Genomic DNA, 20,772 nt, shown 5'->3' on the forward strand with positions numbered 1-20,772 from the left:
TGCCTCAGCCTCCTGAGTAACTGGGATTACAGGCATCCACCATCACGCCCGACTAATTTTTGAACTTTTTGTGGAGACAGGATTTCGCCATGTTGGCCAGGGTGGTCTCCAACTCCTGACCTCAGGTGCCCGCCCACCTAGGACTCCCACAGTGCTGGGATTACAGGCCTGAGCCACCACACCTGGCCAGAACTCAGTTTTTAAGGTTTCTCTGAGGTCCCTTTGGCTAAGGTGGGTGGGGGGGCAGTTCATCGAGTTGTTTAGGGGGCTTGAAATTTTTATTTTTAGTTCTCACAAGAGTGTACAGAATCACTGTTATACAGGATAAGTGTGTGGTGAAAGGCATGGAATCAGCTGTCAGACTGCCAGGGTCGGAGACCTGACCCTGGGCTCTGAACAATTCTACACCAAAGGTTCTTACCTGTAAAATGAGGATGAAAATATGGTATTGAAGAATTAAAGAATAAAACTAATCTCAAAGAATAGAAGATAGGATTTGAAAAGGTGGGTTCTGTAAATCAAAAAAGCATGACTAGGATGGATGCGTGATTAGGGTGGGCACCTCAGTATATTTAAAGTAATTCAGCTTCACAGTTCATTATTTTTTCAGTTGGAAAGACCCTGGATTAGAGATTCTACATGTCTTCCCAAGATGAGTGCCTTTGGTAGAGAACTCAATGTGCTTTGTTGTGAGAAGACTGTTTCCATGAAAATTGGGGTTTTGCAGGGCTTCATCTTTTACCTTATAATAGTGAAGATTGCGGGCAGTCAGTTTGACTGGTGTTATTCACTTGAGGTACAATTGGACACTGCAGCTTTCAGACAGGACTAGGCATTTAAAAATTAAACCCAATTATGGTTCTTGTTTATAAAATTCTTTAGTTTTTAGGCAGACAAAAATACCTACAGATCAATTTTATTAAAAGGTAAAAAATCTTGGGGGGAAGTTCAAATGGATGGATTCTAGATCAGACAAAGACTGGCTGTGTATTAATAATTATTAAAGCAGAGCAATTGAGGCTGGATGCGGTGGCTCATGCCTGTAATCCCAACACTTTGGGAGGCAGAGGTGGGAGAATAGCTTGAGTCCAGAAGTTTGAGACAAGCCTAGGCAACATAGCAAGACCCTATTTATACGAAAAAAATAAAAATTGGCCAGGTGTGGTGCATGCCTATGGTTCCAGCTACTTGGGAGCTTGAGGCAGGAGGGATCATTTGAGCCCAAGAGTTGGAGGCTGCCGTAGGCTATGATCATGCCACTGCACTCTAGCCTGGGTGACAGAATAAGGCCTTGTCTCTTAAAAAACAAAAATGTCCCAGGTATTGTTTTTTTCCTAGCTCACAAATGTGGCAGTTTTTTATTCTTTTGTTCAGAAATATTGTGAGAACTTTCATATCTAAAGTATGGAAGAGGCTTTGTCACTCTTTGAAGCGTCCTGGGTTAGGTGTAGGTTTATTGTTATTGATGACTCCTGGATGGAGTGAGAAGGTCACGTGTAAGGGCTCATTCTGTGTTTTGTACGTATTTTTCTTTTTTCTTCTTTTTTTTTTTGGAGACGGAGTTTTGCTCTTGTCACCCAGGCCAGAGTGCAACGGCGCAATCTCAGCTCACTGCAACCTCCATCTCCCAGGTTCAAGCAATTCTCCTGCCTCAACCTCCCAAGTAGCTGGGATTACAGGCGCCCACCACTACATCCAGCTAATTTTTGTAGTTTTAGTAGAGACAGGGTTTCGCCATGTTGCTCTGGCTGGTCTCGAACTCCTGACCTCAGGAGGCTGAGCTGGGAAGATCGCTTGAGCCCAGCAGGTCAAGGCTGCAATGACCTATGATTATACCATTGCACTACAGCTTGGGTGGACAGAGAGCAACTCTATCTCAAAAACAAAACAAAACAAAAAATCATAAATGCAGGATTACAGGTGTGAGCCACTCCACCCGGCATACGCAAGATTCTTTCTCAACTTTCCTACTGTACATTTGTGGCCCCTTCTCTTACAGTGAATGCCCTGGTTCAATTTATATTCAGTTGCTCTGTCCTACAATACGTGCAAAATTATTTTGAAATTGTAAACCAGTGCCAATCAAGGTAATTTGTTTTTTTGAGATGGAGTCTCACTCTGTAGCCCAGGCAGGGGTGCAGTGGTGGAATCTCGGCTCACTACAGTCTCCACCTCCTGGGTTCAAGCGATTCTCCTGCCTTAGCACATCAGGTATTTTCCACTGCGCTCCAGCCTGGGTGACAGAGCAAGACTCTGTCTCAAAGAAAAATATAAAGAAGTAAGCAGTATATAGCATTTCATCGCATAAGAAAATACTATGTATGTATATATGTGAAATACAGTGAGTATGTATTGTGAAAACCAGACTGCAGTGAGGCAAATTTGGAAGCAGTGGATGAGTTGATGCTGCTGTAGTTAGTGGAGGTGACGGTGGTTTGGGCCAGCTTGCTGATAATTGTTTTGTTTAAGGAGGCTGAAGATAGGGCCCCAATCTCTTCTAGCTTGTAGAGTTTCTGGTGAGAAATCTGCTGTTAATCTGATAGGTTTTCCTTTAGAGGTTTCCTGGTGCTTTTGTCTTATGGCTCTTAAGAGTCTTTCTTCATCTTAACTTTAGAACCTGATGACAATGTGCCTAGGCGATTATTTTTTGGGATGGATTTCCCAGATGTTCTTTGAGTTTCTTGTATGTGGATGTCTAGGTCTCTAGCAAGTCCAGGGAAGTTTTCCTTGATTATTCCCCCAAATATGTCTTTCAAACTTTTAGATTTCTCTTCTTCCTCAGGAATGCCAATTATTCTTAGGTTTGGTCATTTAACATAATCCCAAACTTCTTGGAGGCTTTGTTCATGTTTTCTTATTCTTTTTTCTTTGTCTTTGTTGGCTGAGATTAATTCAAAAATCTTGTCTTGAAGCACTGAAGTTCTTTCTTCTGCTTGTTTGATTCTATTACTGAGGCTTTCCAGAGAATTTTGCATTGCTCTAAGTACATCTGTTATTTCCTGAAGTTTTTACTGTTTTTTATTTATCCTGTATATTTCACTGAAGATTTCTACCCTTATTCCTTTTATTCATTTTTTCATCTCCTTAAATTGTACTTCACCTTTTCTGATGCCTCCTTGACTAGCTTAATAACTGACCTTGTGAATTCTTTTTCAGGTAAATCATGGATTTCTTTTTGCTTTGACTCCATTGCTGGTGAGGTAGTGTGATTTTTTGGGGGGGGTGTTAAAGAACCTTGCTTTGTCACATTGTAGCAGGACAAGCCAGAGGCAAAATCCCTCAGACACCAAGTTAAAGAAGGAAGGGGTTTATTCAGCTGTGAGATTCGGCAAGACTCACGCCTCCAACAACTGAGCTCCCCGAGTGAGCAATTCCTGTCCCTTTTAAGGGCTCACAACTCTAAGGGGGTCCACATGAGAGGGTCATGATAGATTGAGCAAGCAGGGGGTACATGACTGGGGGCTGCAAGCACCGGTAATTAGAACGGAACAGAACAGGACAGGGATTTTCACAGTGCTTTTCTATACAATGTCTGTAATCTGTAGATAACAGAACCGATTAGGTCAGGGGTCAATCTTTAACTACCAGGCCTAGGGTGTGGCACCGGGCTGTCTGCTTGTGGATTTCATTTCTGCCTTTTAGTTTTTACTTATTTTTTCTTTGGAGCAGAAATTGGGCATAAAACAATATGAGGGGTGATCTCCTCCCTTAATATTACCAGAATTATTTTTCTGATTCCTTCTCATTTGGGTAGGCTATCTCAGAGGGAGGTGCTAGGGCTCAAGGCTGCTGTTCAGATTCTTTTGTCCCACAGGGTGTTCCCTTGATGTAGTAGTCTTTTTCTTTTCCCAGGGATATGGCTTCCTGTGAGCCAAGCTGTAGTTGTTGTTATCTGTCTTCTGGATCTAGCCACCCAGCAGGTCTGCTGGGCTCCGGGCTGGTGCTGGAGGTTGTCTGCACAGAGTCCCGTGATGTGAACCATCTGCAGGTCTCTCAGCTGTGGATACCAGCACCTGCTCTGGTGGAGGTGGCCAGGGGTGAAATGGACCCTGTGAGGGTCCTTAGTTTTGGTTGTTTAATGCACTATTTTTGTGCTTGTTGGCCTCCTGCCAGGAGGTCCCATTTTGAGGAGAGCATCACAGTATTTGGGGTGTCTCCTGGGCCCTTCAGGAGCAATCTACTCCCTGGAGAGGGTCTGTAGGTTCTCTCAGCTTTCCTGGTTTATTCCTGCAGTAGTTCTGGAGCAAAAGTTCACCATGTGAGTCTCCACACACTGCTCTGTCTGTCTGTGTGGGAGCTGCAATCTAGTCCTGCCTCTTGTCCGCCATGATCTCTCGATTCTTCAACTGAGTTAAAACTTTAAACGCCAGGCAGCTGAAGCTCTGGCAGTGTCACAGTCCTTTCTGTAAATACACATCCTTATAGTATTACCTTTTTTTTTTTTTTTTACATTTCTGAATTTCTGACCATTGAGTTTCTCAATTTTGGTATTGCTTATTAATCATTTTCAATGCCCATCAAAGGACAGGCTTATGAAAGGGAGTTCACGGAAAGTGGCAATTTAAATTGCATTGCATTGCTTTGAGCTGCCTGTGTTGATAGAAAGTGCCCCTATTGTAATCAGGAGGCAATCATGACTAGGGCAGGAGCATAGAAGGCTCTGTGATATATGAAAGTAGACACTTGCTTTTATTGGTTAGACTCTCATGAGCACTGCCTCCCACTGGCTCTATAAACTCTGACAAATTCGTGACTCTCCTAGTCCATTTTCTGTTGCTTAGAACAGAGTATCTGAAATTGAGTGAATATAAAGAAAACATTTATTTCTTATAGTTATGGAGGCTGAGAAGTCCAAGGCCAAGGGGCTGCATCTGGTGAGAGTTTTCTTGCTGGTGGGGACCACAAGGTGGTACACAGTATCACATGGCAAGGTGGCTGAGAGTACTAGCTCAGGGGTCTTACTCTTGTAAAGCCACCAGTACCGCTCCCATGATAAGCCATTAATCTATTAAACCACGAATGTGTTAATCCATTCATGAGAGCAGAGTACTTGTGATCCAATCACCTCTTAAGGCCTCACCTCTCAGTGCTGCCACGTTGAAGACTGAGGTTTTGTTTTTTTGTTTGTTTTTGTTTTTGTTTTGAGATGGAGTTTCGCTCTTGTTGCCCAGGCTGGAACGTAATAGCACAATCTCGGCTCACCACAACCTCTGCCTCCCCGGTTCAAGCGATTCTCTTGCCTCAGCCTGCTGAGTTGCTGGGATTACAGGCATGTGCCACTATGCCTGGCTAATTTTGTATTTTTACAAATATAGTAGAGACAGGGTTTCTCCATGTTGGTCAGGCTGGTCTCGAACTCCTGACCTCAAGTGATCTGCCCACCTCGGCCTCCGAAAGTGCTGGGATTACAGACGTGAGTCACCACACTGGCTGAAGATTAAGTTTTTTTTTTTTTTTTTTTTTTTTTGAGACAGAGTCTCGCTCTGTCGCCCAGGCTGGAGTGCAGTGGCCGGATCTCAGCTCACTGCAAGCTCCGCCTCCCAGGTTCATGCCATTCTCCTGCCTCAGCCTCCCGAGTGGCTGGGACTACAGGTGCCCGCCACCTCACCCGGCTAGTTTTTTGTATTTTTCAGTAGAGACGGGGTTTCACCGTGTTCGCCAGGATGATCTCGATCTCCTGACCTTGTGTTCCGCCCGTCTCGGCCTCCCAAAGTGCTGGGATTCCAGGCTTGAGCCACCGCGCCCGGCAAGATTAAGTTTTATAAAACAAAAGTATCTGAGACAGATCTTAATCAATGTAGAAAATTTTGTCAAGGTTAAGAATGTGCCTGTGACACAGCTTCAGGAGGTCCTGACGACACGTGCCCAAGGTGGTCAGGCCACAACTTGGTTTTATAGATGTTAGGGAGACGTAAGTCGTCAGTCAATACATGTAAGATATATGTTGATTGGGTCTGGAATGGCAGGACAACTAGAAGCAGGGGCTTCCAAGTCATAGGCAGATTCAAAGATTTTCTTATTGGTAGTTGGTTGAGTTATTATCACTAGAAAGGAATGTCTGGGTTACCATAAGGAATTGTGGAGACCAAAGTGTTGTCATGCTGATGAAGCCACCAGGTGGCAGACTTCAGAGAGAATAGACTGTTTCTTATCAGACTTGAAGAGTCTGTTTCTTATCATACTTGAAGAGTGTGTTTTATCAGTAATCCCAAAAGAAAGGAGGGTATAATGAGGCCTGCCTGGCTCCCATTTGCCATCATGGTCTGAACTAGTTTTTCAGTTAACTTTGGAAAGCCCTTGGCTGAGAGGAGGGGTCCATTCAGATGGTTGGGGGGCCTTAGAATTGTATTTTTGGTTTACAATTTCAACATGAGTTTTGGTGGGGACATTTAAACCATAGCACTCCTGCACCTCAGCTTTTTCTAAAATATGTGTAATTTTCTGTGTTGTAGGTGCCTGGTTCATTGTGCCTACTCATGGTTTTGTTTTAAACAATTATCCTGTGTATGGATCAAAGATCCTTGTAGCTTTAGTGCTCCTCATAGCCTAAAGCAATTCTGAACTTAGTAGCACAGGACATGGAAATATAAAAATAAGAGGTTCCTATTAGATTATGCAAGTAACTTACCCTGTTGCCTGAACTATAAGAATTATCTCCAGCTGGACACAGTGGCTCACGCCTGTAATCCCAGCACTTTGGGAGGCCGAGGCAGGCAGATTATGAGGTCAGGAGATTGAAACCATCCTGGCTAACATGGTGAAACCCCGTCTCTACTAAAAATACAAAAAATTAGCCGGGCGTGGTGGCAGGAGCCCGTAGTCCCAGCTACTCGGGAGGCTGAGGCAGGAGAATGGCGTGAACCTGGGAGGCAGCGCTTACAGTGAGCCAAGATTGCACCACTACACTCCAGTCTGGGCAACAGAGCGAGAGACTCTGTCTCAAAAAAAAAAAAAATTTTCTCCCTTATTCAAACCACAGCTTCTTGGGAGGTACCATAGCTTGGGTACAAAAAGCATTTTCTCATCTCTGCCTCCCTCAAAGCCTGAATAATCTGGGTATTTGAATATTATTATCCTCTTTTTAGGGGAGAGAAAAATAAAGATTAGATAAATTGGATGAAATAACTATGGTTATTCTAAATATATAATTGGTTTTCTGCTCTGTTTCCTGGCATGCAATTCTCAAAATACTTAGAATCTCCAAAGTGGTGTCTTTTTGTATACTAATGAGTTGACTGATGGTTGGTAGACCCTAGTAGCTTCAGGATGAGAGTTGGAAAGATCCAAACAGGGTTAGAGGGTTGGGACTTTCAGCCCCACCCTCCAACTTCTGGGGAGGGGAAGGCGCTGATGGTTAAGTTGATCACCAGCAGTCAATGGTTCAATCAATTATGCCTATGCAATGAAGCCTCCATTAAAAAAAGAGTGGGTATGGGGAGCTTCCAGATAGCTGAACATGTGGAAGTTCCTGGAGGGTGGCTTGTCTAGGGAGGGCATGAAACTCTGCATCCCTTCCCCCATATGTCACCCTATTAATCTATATCCTTTGTAACAAACTGGTAAACATATGTGATTCCTTGAGTTCTGTGGGCTGCTCTGGCAAGTTAATCAAACCCAAATAAGAGGTCACAGGAGCCCCAACCCGAAGCCAGTCAACCAAAAGTTGTAAAAGCCCAGACTTGCAACTGGCATCTGAAAGAGGGGCAGTCTTGCAGGACTGAGCCCTCCACCCGTGGGATCTGACAGTATTTCCAGGTAGGCAGTGCTGGAATTGAATTGGAGGATACCCAGCTGGTGTGCACTGCACAACTGATTGCTTGCCTTGTGTGCCGGGAAACACATTTGCTCACAGTAGTATTTCTGTGATTGTTGTGGTATGAGAGCAGAGGAAAAACGGTTTGTTTATTCTCCTCAGAGGGTCATACAACAAATATATGGTCAATAAATAATTGAAACAATTGCACTCTTTACTTGTGACCCTTGAACCCAATGTATGTAAGAATTATATGCATATATGCAACAGAAATGGTATCAGAAAATACATGATTAATTCTTCCTGGTGGAAGAGCATGAGTAAAGTAGCAGGGTTGTAGGAACAATCCACATCTAGGTGGGACAGCTGGGAGCCTCTTCTGTAGCACAGAGTGGGGCTCAGTGAGCAAGCAGGAGAAGATTGCAAATAGGTCACAAGTAGGTTGGAGATAGATTCTGGACAGCCTAGGTTTACATGTAAACCATGGTGTCCCTGTCTCCAGTGAAGGAGGTTATGGTTCTAGAAATGCATGATGCATGACCTCTGGTATAATGTGTGCAGTTCTAGGACAGATTGTCTTATTTTTTATATGCCTTAATGTCCGAAGGCAAGTCAGGGACTCTGCTTTTAAGAGGCTTAAAAAGAAAAAGCCTCCTACATTAAGGAATGGGTAAAGGAATATCATCAGGTAAGTAGATTTGATAATACAAAATTATCTTTTCCCTTTAGACCTGGTTCCAAAATAATAGAGCCAGACTTCCACCTGAAGAAAGACACAGAATATCTGTTATTTGGAAAAAACACGATTTCCCAGTCCAAGCCCATCCATGTTTAAGCTTCCAGAAACCCAGGCTGCAGCTTCCAACTATGCCACAGAGCAGAGTTTTCCTGCCCCAAGAGCACTCTGATGAGTACAGTTGGTTGCTCCCCTCTGGAGAAACAGAGAATTCCCAGTCAACAGATGGGCTACAATTGCTTCTCTTTGGAGACGAAGAGATTCTCCGTCAACAGGTGGCCTCCCAGAGCTACCATCTGGTCACAGGCACTGAAAATCAACCACGCTGTGCTTTGGAGTATGGAGGTGACACAGGAAGTGGGCATTCTACTATCGTTTTCTCAGCTACAACTCTGCAGTATGCCTTCATCCTCCTCCATCTTCTGTGCCATATTTTCATGGAGAAAACACTGAAACCAGGGAAAGCCAGCATGCAAGTCCCTTCCTTTTGGATTATGCTCAAGGCGCATATGGGGTGAAGAAAGACCACTGTCATTGCTCATTCTCTCTCTCACTGCTGCGAGAACAGCAGCAGAATGATTGGCAGTATCACCCGCAGCAGCACCAACAGCCTCAGAATTACTTAGAGGGGATGATGGTGCAGGAACAGCCGCCGATGGACTCGGGTCCTTGGGATCTAGGGAAGCAGTGGCCCTTGGCTCAGTCACAGCTGCAGAGTCAACTGCCTCAGAATAATGGAAAGCCGTTGTGCTCTCAACTGCAGCACGTGCCTCCCCAAATAGCTGCCAACTCACCCCTGCTGCGTCTGGGGCAAGATATGCAGGAAGGGGCTTCAGAGCAACCCAGGACTCAAATGCAGCAGTTTTAGGTTGAGGGGTCTACAAGGGCCTGCCACAGGGACCCAACGATGCAGCTTTGCAAAGTATTGCTAAGTGTCAGAACCATAGCCACAGGTCAAGCCCACACAGCAGGCCAAAGCAAAGTCATCTCCAGAAGCCTCGACATAAAAAATAAGTAAATAAATAAAAATCAATTAAAAAAAAAAAAAAAGCCAGCCGAGGTGAGGTTGTTCGAGCCTAAGAGTTCATGACAAGAGCCTGTGCAACGTGGTGAGACCCCATCTCTAAAAAAAAAGCACTTTTTAAAAAAATCAGCTGTGTGTGACAGTGAGCTCCTATAGTACCAGCTACTCAGGAGGCTGGTTCAGGGGGATCGCTTGAGCCCAGGAGTTCAAGACTAGCCTGGGAAACATCGGAAGACCCTAATTTCTTTAAAAAAAAAAAAAAAAAAAATTAAGCCAGGCACAATGGCATGTGCCTTGTAGTCCCATTTAACTGGGAGGCTGAGATGGAAGTATCACTTGAGCCTGGGAGGTGGAGGCTGCAGTGAGCTGTGATCGTTCCACTACACTCTGGCCTGAGTGACTGAGTGAGATCGTGTCTCCAAAAAAAAAAAAAAAAAAAAGTCTTCAGGAAGGCTCCACGAGCTGTCAGTCCCTTCTTGTAGAGAAGCAGTATCCACATGTCTTATAATTCCTGAACTCATGACTATATACTTTATGGTGGCCTGGAGAAGACTGACTCTACAGAGTATGGATTGAAAAACCAACAAATGCTGGGCGGGATGGCTTAGCTGGGTGTGGTAGCTCACACCTGTAATCCCAGCACTTTGAGAGGCTGAGGCAGGTGGATCACATGAGATCAGGAGTTCGAGACCAGCCTGGTCAACACGTCAAAACCTGGTCTGTACAAAAAATTCAAAAAATGAGCCAAGCATGGTGGCACCCATCTGTGGTCCCAGCTACTCGGAGGCTGAGGCACACAAATGGCTGAACCCAGGAAGAAGAGGTTGCAGTGAGCCGAGATCGCACCACTGCACTACAGCCTAGGCAACAGAGTGAGATTCTGTCTTACAAAAGAAAAAGAAAAAATGTAACAAAATAATCATATATATGGATAGAAAGCGCATGTAAAGGTAATTATGCCATTATAAAAGACACTGTAAATGCATTTTTTCTCAATTGATTTTTTGAAAATTGCGTAAGTGTATAAGTTGGTCCTGTAACATAGAAGTCTAATGTATGTATTTTGACAATAACAGAAGGAGGTACATGATCACAGATGCTAATAAAAATGATCATAGCTGCTAAAGTAATCCTTATAATAATGTATTGTTGGATTTGTAATATTAATATATGTAATATATATACCACAAAAACAGGGGAAAGAGAATAGTCATATAGGAGTAACATCTATGTATATTTCACTAGACTTAAGCTAATATAAATCTGAAACTAATTCTGATCAGATGTGTATGGCAAATCCTAGAGAAACCACTTTTAAACACTCAAAATATACAGCAAAAATTAATGAAACTGTTGGCCAGGCATAGTGGCTCATGCCTGTAATCCCAGCACTTTGAGAGGCCAAGGCAGGGACATCACCTGAGCCCAGGAGTTTGAGGCTGCAGTGAGCTACGATAGTGCCACTGCATTCCAGCCTGGGTGACAGAGAGATATCCTGTCTCTAAAAAAGGAAAATAAAATGCTATTTAATGTATTAGAAACTACTCATTTAATGCAAAAGAAATCAGTAAATATCATGTTGGCCATCTTATCAAATACCCCACTTACAATGGTCCCAGCATAATTGGGGTGGCCCCCATTTCGCAAAGCTGAGAACTGGGTCTTCCCACAGCTCTGCATGCTGGGTAGGACCAGATGACATGACAGTGAACAACCACACCATCAAGACTGTCTCAGCCTTCTGCGCCAATCCCGACCCCCATTCCTGCAGACCCTGGGCCACGACCTAAACCAAAGCTGCAGCTCGCTGGGGCAACATTAACATTGATTGCCCAAGGTGAGGACTGAGCACAGACAGCCCTGGGGACTCTCTAGAGCAGACTCCTGATAGTGCAACCAGTGGCAAGTGTGAACCGCCAGACAGAATCCTATCTCCAGGTAATGGAGGCCGAGAATTGACAAACCCAGGATATGGGCACCTAGGCCAATAGGAAACACAAACAGCCTGTTACTAAGCAGAAACTGGACTCTAAGCCCTTAAAAAGTGATAAAAATATTTTCTGCTAGGCAAATTCAAATTTTGTTTGCCTTCCAGAGCATTGAGGTATACTCACACATGACCTGGATGGGCACTTTTAATTTTTAAATCCAGATCCCAATCCCCACCAGGCTTTCAGTGTTCTTTACCCTCACCCACACACTTCTGATTTTGTTTTTTGTTTTTTTCCCCACACACATTTGATTTTGAGTGTACCTCTGCCTCAGCCTACTACCATTCAGGTGTTTAACCTTTAAGAACCATGACAAGGAGCATCAAGGCCCTTGCCAGAGTATCAATGTATCAAAACCAGTTCACAGACTGGTACAGATGAATGTCGGTAAGCACCTGCACTCTGGTGGGCTCAATGTTTTACTTCAGCCGGAAAATGGTGAAGCCGTCAGGTGATGAAATAGAGAAAAAGGATGTATCAACAAGTGAAGGACCCAGTAAACTATCTGAACTCCCAAAAGGGTTTTATGTAGAAGTGATTGTCACATATAAAGATTTTGTTCCAATTACTGAAAAGATCCTCAACTATTGGAAATCATGGACTAGTGGCCCTGGTGCAGAACCAGGATTGGCTGCTGAGTTCTGAAAACCAGGACTCGGCTCAACATTTAAATTTGATAGATGCCTTGATTCCCATTTTGTGTTTGTGAAAAGTGTATGTGTTTAATTTTGCTGTAAAACATAATCACTAATAATATGCAATAAATATTTTCTTGAAGGAAAAAAAAATGAGGAGAGCAGGCATTTAGTACAAATGATGATTCCAGGATACACTGCAGCGAAGTGGGGAGTGAGACAAAAGAAGGAAGCCTATGCAGGAGGCATTCATAAGCAGATTCCCACTGTGGGTAACTACGTTTAATACTACTGGGGACCTCTAAAAGATGGCATGGAAACCATTATCCCACTCGAAGGATAACTTTCAAATATGCAGCTGTGTAACTTCTCTGGTCGGCAGGGAAGCTGGGTAGGCACCCTCGAATTCCCATACAGGGGCATTAACTCCACAGCACTTCAAGCAGAGAGAAAGCCTCAAGCAGGTGCCTATTGCAAGATTCCTGTTAGTGGCATATGCTAGAGAATGATGAGTGCCCAGGAAATATGGATGAGGTCCTGACACCTTCTGCTACCCACCTGCTGGTCCCTGATTGGTTTCTCTCCCCTTTGGCTTTCAGCAGTTCAGCTCATTTTGCCACTTCTCACAGTCCTTGATGCAGCTCTTCTCTTTGCTCCATCCAGAAGAACTAGTATCTTTCCAATGGCTTATTCACTCTAAAATGGAACCACTTTATCGGTTGTAATTAACAATAACTGTTAGTTCCTTTGTGGTTTTTATACCTAAAAAGTTTTGTGTATACAATCAAAACACTTACTGACAAGACTCGAATACAAAGTTATATTTATTTTCAACAATGAAAACGACACAACAAAGTGGAGTCAATCCACTAATTTTTTAAATCTAACACAATGCTTAGCACAAACTATACTCAATAAATAACACATTAACCAAGTAACATTATTTTTAAGACTCTCTAGGGTTGTGTGCGTGTTTTAATGAAAACTGAGGGGTAGGTAAACAAAGACATCCTGCAGACTTGACTGAGAAGGGCTCCAAAAAAAGAACAGCCAAAGAGCAGGGTCCCCAAATACTAAGTTAGCAAAATGAATACAGCATTTTCAAAGCAGTCTAGAAATCAGAGCTCACTGGGGGAAATGACAAGGGTTTGGGGATAATCCGTGTTCAAGGCCTCGTAATTAAATCTTCCCATATTTCTAGATTCTTTATTTGGAATCTATCCCAATCTAAAGGAGCTTCTGCCAAAGGACAGGAGATTACTTATGCTGCCTGAAATGGCCTATGCCTCCTAAATTTCCTTTCACTTTGTCACTGATATAGCAAGGGTTCCATTCCAACAAAGGATTACTACTATGTAGACCAACTCCTGTCTGGTTTAGATCTTCCTTTCATAAACACATTGATATTTGTTCAAGGAGAGCTGTAAATACATCCAATTTCTTTTCTTTTTATCCCCCTCTACAATTCTGCTTGGCTACAAAATCTAGGACTCACAGAGCAACAGCAGCAATGGTCAAAAAGTAAATGCCAGTTCCAATGCAAGAACTCTCCAAAGTTCACTGGTCACAATTTTTTTTAACCACCTCATCTACCATGACTTTTTTTTCTCATTATCTTGCCAATTATTTCTTTCGAAATTCAATCCTCCGAGCTACATTCTGAGCACCAAATTTTTTGACCAATGCCTCCCTGGTATCCTCATCATCTTTTTGCAAATCTATGTCATCTTGTCGGGACCAAATGGGGTATCCATCAGCTCTCTGACCAGATGCTAAGAAGGCGGAAGTAGCCTCCAGCTCACCACTATTTTTTAGGAAGGCCTGCGTAACTGTTGATAGATCCAAGTTAAACTTCTCCATTAACTGCCGAATGATCTTAATGGCAGCTCCCACCTCTGGTTGAGAAACTTTTTCTTCTTCTTCTTCTTCTTCCTCCTCATCAGGCTGTGTTTCTGAGTCTTCCTCAGGTGTGGGTGGATCATCATCACACATAGTTATATGTATTTCAAAATCAGGAGGGCTCTCATCCACCTAGACAGAATGAGTAAAACCAGCTCCTAATTAGCAAGCCTTGAATTCTTACAATATCTGGTCTCTTCTAACTATCACCCCCTTGCCCTCTGCATTCCAATCACATTGGACTTCCTTCAGTTCCTCTTAATATGCTGTGTTCCCTCTTACATTTATTCATGTCTGATGTGAATGTATATGTACGTGTGTGTGTGTGTACATGCACGTGTGTGGGGGTAGGGGGAATATATGTGTATATGTGTGTATAACTGACTACAGTATTCCAATAGAATATTAGAAGCTACACTGAATATGAAAAATTAATGTACATATAAAGACAGACACACATATATGTGCACACACGTTCATTAGGTTTGTTAAATATTTGACTTCACTCTCAAGAATGTAAGCTCCTAAGGACAGGAATTGTATGTTTTGCTCATCACCACATCTCCAATACCTACCAATGCCTATACATAATAAGTACTCAAAAAGCATTGCTGTATGAATATATTAGGGCTTCCAAGCTATACTAGTTAGACAGATTACAAAGCCTGCTATACGAGAAGAGGCCTAGGTAGGTCATGTTTGAGAGCTGAGTGTTAGAAGCTTATGAAAAATGAACCAAATATCAAATAATAAAACACAGACTACAAAAAGCAACAATCCCTAAATCCTACCAATTTCTGTGCATTCCTTCACTCACCAATTACAGAAGCTTTAAATTATTTCCCCTGTTTGGACTGAAGCCTAACCATTTTTCTTTGTTAATATGAAAAGTTAATTCACAAGGCCCTTTATCCTGAAAAAACATATAATTTGGACCTTTAAAAAACTTATCATTATTGTATGACTCCTGTCTTTCTCTGTAGCTATTACTAAATATAGGATTCTAACAGAGTAATAGAAGCTAGACTGAATATGGAAGAGCTAAAACATTTCAAAAAAGGTCAAAGTACACAAAAAGTTAAATTTGCTTGATAAAAAAAATTACTATAATTAGCTGGGCATGGTGGCACGTGCCTGTAATCCCAGCTACCCGGGAGGCTGAGGCAGGACAATCGTTGGAACCTGGAAGGTGGAGGCTGCAGTGAGCTGAGATGGCGGGCACCACTGCACTCCAGCCTGGGTGACAGCGAGACTCCATCTCAAAAAAATAGAAAAAAAAAAAGTACTATAAACTTTTTGGAAAACATATTGACATTCAAGTACTCAAAGTGGGATGCTTTATACTGTTTATATAACTGTCCCTATTCTACCCAATTTTTCTCCCTTTCCCCCTCAACTTGTTCTGCCAAAAACTAAAAGCTTTGTGAAGCAAAAGCTTCAGGGCAACATGTCTGAGCCCAGATCAGTCCCATTTTCCATTTTCCCTTTCCATCTTGAACTCCTCTCTCACTTTCTTGAGCCCCAGGTAGATGAAAAAGGTGGATGGGATAATCAGTTTTAAGAAGAATAAAGGTAGGGAAAAAAATAATGAGTAAATCTAGTTAACATACCACAACCTCCTCAAACTCCCGGGTGGCTTCCACAAGCATCTTTTTGACTGCTTCTTCATTCTCCTGGATTTCTTCCTTCACATACTCTTCTTCAGGCAAATCTGGAGTTCTCTTATTCTGTGGTTCTGTTAAAGAGAAGAACAGGACAGATTAGCAGTAGCCTCTTTTACACAAACCAAAAATATATTGTCTGCTGTATGAGCTCTGGGCCAGGAGTGGGCCTGCACATTTTTTTTTCTATCAGAAGACATCTGTTTTTGATTCAGAAGGGTAAAAAAATTCTAAGACGTGCTCATTCACTCATTTCTATGCTTGCTTCTGAAAAGATGTACTATCTAAATGATGATATATTCTTAAACTGACATATAAAAAACACTCTTCAAGTTTAATTCATTTTTTGCTTTGTATTTACAGACTTTGCAAATTAACAAAAATGTGTCATAAATTGGGTTCATAAATTGGGTTCCTTGGGAAACAAATTCTGAGATGGAGACTGACATTTAAAGAATTGGGGAGTGATATTGGGAAAACCTTTGTGGAAGAGAAGGAAAGCGGGAGTCGGCAGAGAGAGAAGCTGATTTATCAAAGAGTTACAAGGCCTCAGCCAAAACCATGGGCAACTCTGGAGCTAGGAAGGCCCTTCAGAATTGACTAAGCTGGGGCCAAGGAGCAGAGACTTTGTAACTCTGCAAATATCAATCACTGGATGGTGGCAGCCCTAAGAAGACAGGACTTTGGGCAAGGCAGCTCTCCTAGCAGATCTGGGCCATGTACCACAATCCACCATATACCACGTACAAAAAGGAGGGCCTTCTAAATTTAAACATCCTGTTTCTTCCCCTTTATTTTGTTCTCTGAAGATTTAACTCTGCTCCTTTTCTGCTTACTAAAATATACAACAAAGGGGCAGCAAGAGGGAGTTTTTCATGATGGAATTGTTCTAAATCCCAATTTGGGTGCTGGTTACAAAATATAACATATTTTAAAACACATATAACTGGAAAAGAGAACAGCAGTCCCTCAAAAAATTCAATATAATTTCATGATGACAACTCACAAGGAAAAAGAAAAAATTAAACATAAAATTACTATATGATCCAGCAATTCCATTTCTAGGCATAAACCTAAAATAATGGAAAGCAGGGTCTCAAAGAGATACTAGTCATACCCATGTTCACAGCCGCATTATTCAAAATAGACAAAAGCTGGAAATAAGCCAAATGCCCATTGATAGATGAATGGATAAACAAAACATAGTATATACATACAATGGAATATTATTCACCCTTAAAAAGGAATGAACTTCTGACACATGCTACAACATGGATGAACTGTGAAGCTATTATGCAAAGTGAAATAAGCCAGACACAAAAGGGCAAATATTACATGATTCTACTTGTATGAGGTATCTAGGAAGACTGAATTCATAGAAACAGAAGGTGGAATGGTTGTTTCCAGGGGCTAACAGGAGGGAGAAATGGGGAGTTAGTGTTTAATAGGCATGTTTCTGACCCCTAAAAGCAGAAAATAATAAAAGGCATAGAGTTTCAGTTTTAGAAAATGAGTAAGTTCTAGATACAGATGGTGGTTGACAGTTGTCCAACAATGTGAATGCACTTAATAATGCCACTGAACAGAACACTTAAAAAACTATTTGAATTGTAAATTTTATGGCATATACATTTTACCACAATAAAAAATAAAGTTTTTAAAATGCATATAATTGTACACCATAAAAAGTTAATTTTACTGTATGTATGTAATTAAATTCTTAAATAGTAACTAAAAAAGCCTTATCTTTGAGAGATACATGCTAAAACAGATAAAATGATATGATGTCTGGCATTTGCTTCATAATAGTCCAGGAAGTTGGGACGAAAGGTACAGATTTTAAAAACGCCATGAACTACAATCAGGTGAAGGTGGGTGATGGGTACCTGCAATATAGCTCATTACACTATTCTCTATTTGTAAATGCTTGGAATTCTCTATAATAAAAAGTAAATTACTGTTCATTCACATAATGAAATACTGTGCAATCAATGAGAAAAGAAAGAGGAAAATCTTTGTGCAGACACACAAACACTTCAAGATAAATAAGTTTAAAAAAAGTAAACCACAGAGTAAGCTGATGTCTAGTGTGCTAGTACTACTACGAGCAAAGGGGACATGTAACAGACAAGGGATGATAATAAAGGTTGCCTCTAGGAAAGGATCTAGGAAAAAGGGTATGTAAATAGGGAGACTGCCTTTTCAGTTACGTACCCATTTGTTCTCTGAGTATATCTACGGGATAAATTCCTAGAACAAAACTGCCATGTTTAAGGGAACATACATTATAAATGTCATCAGATATTGTCCAAATGTCCCCCAAAGAAATTGTATCAATTTCTATTAACAACGTAGGAACAGGCCGGGCGCGGTGGCTCAAGCCTGTAATCCCAGCACTTTGGGAGGCCGAGACGGGCGGATCACGAGGTCAGAAGATCGAGACCATCCTGGCTAACACGGTGAAACCCCGTCTCTACTAAAAAATACAAAAAACTAGCCGGGCGAGGTGGCGGGCACCTGTAGTCCCAGCTACTCGGGAGGCTGAGGCAGGAGAATGGCGTAAACCCAGGAGGCGGAGCTTGCAGTGAGCTGAGATTGCGCCACTGCACTCCAGCCTGGGTGACAGAGCGAGACTCCGTCTCAAAAAAAAAACCACGTAGGAATATACTTGTTTTCCCATATACTAACTTTGGATATTATCCATTGTATTGACTTTTGCCTTGCCAATCTTACAGATAAAATATAACATCTCCTTGCTCTGATTTTCTTAAAAAAATAAATAACTTGGGGAGCTTTTCTTCTATTTTGTATAATGGACGCTATCTCAATTCATCAAGTAAATACACAACAATTCCAACACACTTATTATCTCACAGATCTCACGGGTCAAAGTATAGCTTATACTGACCCTCTGCTCAGGGTTTGATTTACTTTCTTTTTGGTTTTTTTTTTTCAAGATGGACTCTGGCTCTGTCGCCCAGTGTGGAGTGCAGGGGCTTGATCTCAGCTCACTGCAACCTGCCCCTCCCCGGTTCAAGCAATTTTCATGCCTCAGCCTCCTGAGTAGCTGGGATTACAGGCGCAGGCTACCATGCCTGGATAGTTTTTGTAGTTTTAGCAGAGATGGAGTTTCACCATGTTGACCAGGCTGGTCTCGAATTCCTGACCTCACGTGATCTGCCGCCACCTGACCTCCCAAAGTGCTAGGATTACAGGTGTAAGCCACCGCCCCGGTCTGATTTACTTTCATTTAATAATAGAATATTTCTTCATTTGTTTATTGGCCGCTTATTTATTTCCTTTTCTGGGAACTTCCTGTTCCATTTCCTTTTCTCATTTTTCTATTAGTTTTCTTTTTACTTAATGACTTCTTAATGACAAAGAGCTCTTTAGACATTAAAGAAACTAAGTCTATTGCAATGTATTGGGAATGTTTTTCCAGCATGCCCTCTGACTTTATTTATCATGAGAAGTTCTTAATTTTCAGGTAATCAAATATATAAAACTTTTTCTTAGTCTTTTTGGCTTCATGACTTACCACCATGCTAATATTTTTTACTTTTTTTCTTCTGGCAAATCAGGCAGCATACTGAACCACAAATGGTTCAGAGCAACTCCCACTGTACTGATATATTCATTCATATCTTCTCTTACTCATTTTAGCATTTTTTAATTTTTACATTTACATATTTTATTATCAAAAGATTACTTAGACGGATAGGATGAATCCAGCTTAATTTTGTCCCAAGTTCCAAACGGCTTGCCAATAGTCCCAACATCACAGATTTAAAAGCAAGGCCTGGACACAGCATGCTGGCTCACACCTGGAATCCTAGCACTTTTGGAAGGCCAAGTTGGGTAGATTGCTTGAGCCCAGGAGTTTGAGACCAGCCTGGGCAACATGGCCAAATCCTGTCTCTACAAAAAAATACAAAAATTAGCTAGATGTTCTGACAAGTGCCTGTAGTCCCAGCTACTTGGGAAGCTGAGGTGGGAGGATCCACTGAGCCTAGGAGGTCAAGGCTGCAGTGAGCCGTGATCGCACTACTGCACTCCAGCTGTGTGACACTACTGCACTCCCTGTCTCAACATATACAAATAAAATAAAAATAAAAGCAAGGCCTTACATGATGACATACTTCACCCATACACATAGCACTAACCTCATCTGCGAAATTAATTCTCCTCCTACTCCATTACAGCCACTCTGTTCTCTTGGTGGCTCCAAAAACACACCAGTCACACTCCCACGTAAGGGCGTTTGCCCTGGCTTCTTCCTCTGCCTGAACACTCTTCCCCAGATATCCACCTGGGTTGCTCTTTCTCTTCCTTCAGTCTCTGCTTAAACATCAGCTTATGAGCGTCACCTTCTCTTATCACCCTATAGGAAAAACCTCCTCCTCAACCTTTACATTCTTAAATTATTTTTCTCCATAGCCCTTACCACTCCCCAGTTAGCATGTTATAAGCTCCATGACCACACAGACTTTTATTTGTTATATTCCAGCGGGACAACAATGTCTGGCACTCAAATATCTGCTGAATGAATGAAGCCGAAACGTCACTTTTACCAAAAACAAAATTCCTACTAAGCATACTGAACAAGAGAAAAAGATTTTACTCCCCAGACTCCAAGTGTTAAATGGAGTAGCGATAGAGGCAAAGAAAAGGTGGGAGGATTAGGGAGGGGGAGGAGAAGCAGCATGCCTCTTTAAACAAAAGGTTCTGTCAGTTTAAGTTGTCAATGCCAGATACGTCATAAGTACATCTTAAGAGCCTAGCCCTGCATCCTAGGCATACGGAACTCCAATTTTCAACTCAACTGCATTAAAAATTCACTTCACCTAAGCAAGACCAGGAAGAGACCTTCCAAATGCCGAGAACCTTAAGTCCACAGGCATTCAGTTACGCCACAGCATTAAAATAAACAAGTCTGATACGCCTTTATAGTGAATCTACCTGCACATAGCAGCAATCTTTTTTAAAAAGGAGTCTGTGGAATATCCCTTAAAAGAAACACAAGAAGCCACCTATCCCGTCGGTAACTGGTGGGCAGGAAGGACAAGATAAATT

The 20,772-nt window shown here is 42.1% G+C and overlaps 1 protein-coding gene across 1 annotated transcript in view; it reads right to left on the reverse strand.

Annotated features, from left to right (window-relative positions):
* Positions 1-12,945: 12,945 nt before the first annotated feature.
* Positions 12,946-20,772, reverse strand: part of TERF2IP (telomeric repeat binding factor 2, interacting protein) — a 9,716-nt gene continuing 1,889 nt past the window's right edge. Inside the window, exons 2-3 of the mRNA XM_011946032.1 lie at positions 15,649-15,800; positions 12,946-14,170 (exon numbers count right to left, since the gene is read on the reverse strand). Of these exons, the coding sequence (XP_011801422.1) occupies positions 13,763-14,170; positions 15,649-15,800 (560 nt within the window). The 3' untranslated portion in view covers positions 12,946-13,762. The remainder of the gene's footprint in view (positions 14,171-15,648; positions 15,801-20,772) is intronic.

The sequence above is a fragment of the Colobus angolensis genome, unplaced genomic scaffold, assembly GCF_000951035.1.
Source record: "Colobus angolensis palliatus isolate OR3802 unplaced genomic scaffold, Cang.pa_1.0 Scaffold248, whole genome shotgun sequence".
Lineage (NCBI taxonomy): Eukaryota > Metazoa > Chordata > Mammalia > Primates > Cercopithecidae > Colobus > Colobus angolensis.